At 70.2% G+C, this 805-nt stretch overlaps 1 protein-coding gene across 1 annotated transcript; it reads left to right on the forward strand.

The window, feature by feature from the left end:
• Positions 1-594: 594 nt before the first annotated feature.
• On the forward strand, positions 595-800 carry LOC105541123 (putative uncharacterized protein FLJ46348; the record flags this gene model as incomplete). Its single annotated transcript, XM_011982009.1, has 2 exons — positions 595-689; positions 731-800. Coding segments are annotated over 2 exons (165 nt in total), but the record flags the coding sequence as incomplete, so codon positions are not given.
• Between the last annotated feature and the right edge of the window lie 5 nt (positions 801-805).

Genomic DNA, 805 nt, shown 5'->3' on the forward strand with positions numbered 1-805 from the left:
CACGACAACCTCTTTGTACTCGGCTCCGGCCCAGCTCCCGCTCCGTGGTCTTTGTAGGCCCCAAATGTCCTGAAGCCGGGCCCCACGTTGGCCTTTCCGGCACCGGCTCCTGCCCTCCGACAGCGTCTCCACTCCCCAGACATCATCCCGACATCCTCTTCAGGCCCAGTTCCTCCTGCCGGCGGCCTCTGCAGGCCCACGCTGGCCTCGAGACTCGGCCTCTCCAGGGCTCGCTCCTGCTCCCGGCGGCCCCCGCGGGTCCAGCCCCGGCCTCAGGACAACCTCTTTGGACTCGGCTCCGGCCCAGCTCCCGCTCCGTGGCCTTTGTAGGCCCCAAATGTCCTGAAGCCGGGCCCCACGTTGGCCTTTCCGGCACCGGCTCTTGCCCTCCGACAGCGTCTCCATGCCCCAGACTTCCTCCAGCCAGCCTCTCCATGCCCAGCTCCTCCTGCCGGCAGCCTCTGCAGGCCCACGCTGGCCTCGAGTCTCGGCCTCTCCAGGGCTCGCTCCTGCTCCCGGCGGCCCCTGCGGGCCCAACTCGTCGCCCAGTCGGCCTCCGCCGGCCCAGCTCCTGCCTCTCCGCGGCCTCCCCAGCTGCCAGACTTCCTCAGGTCAGCCTCCCCAGGCCCAGCTCCTCCTGCCTGCCACTGGCCTCTTGAGGCCCAGCCCCGCTCACGCCTCTGGGCGGCCTCCTCATTCCCAGGACTAGACATCCAGTCGGCCTCGCCAGGCACAGCTTCCTGCCTCCCGAAGGCCTGCACAGGCCCAGCCTCTGCCTCCCAGCGGACTCTCCACGCCCAGCCCT

The sequence above is a fragment of the Mandrillus leucophaeus genome, unplaced genomic scaffold (assembly GCF_000951045.1).
Source record: "Mandrillus leucophaeus isolate KB7577 unplaced genomic scaffold, Mleu.le_1.0 Scaffold2336, whole genome shotgun sequence".
In the NCBI taxonomy this organism is placed as follows: domain Eukaryota; kingdom Metazoa; phylum Chordata; class Mammalia; order Primates; family Cercopithecidae; genus Mandrillus; species Mandrillus leucophaeus.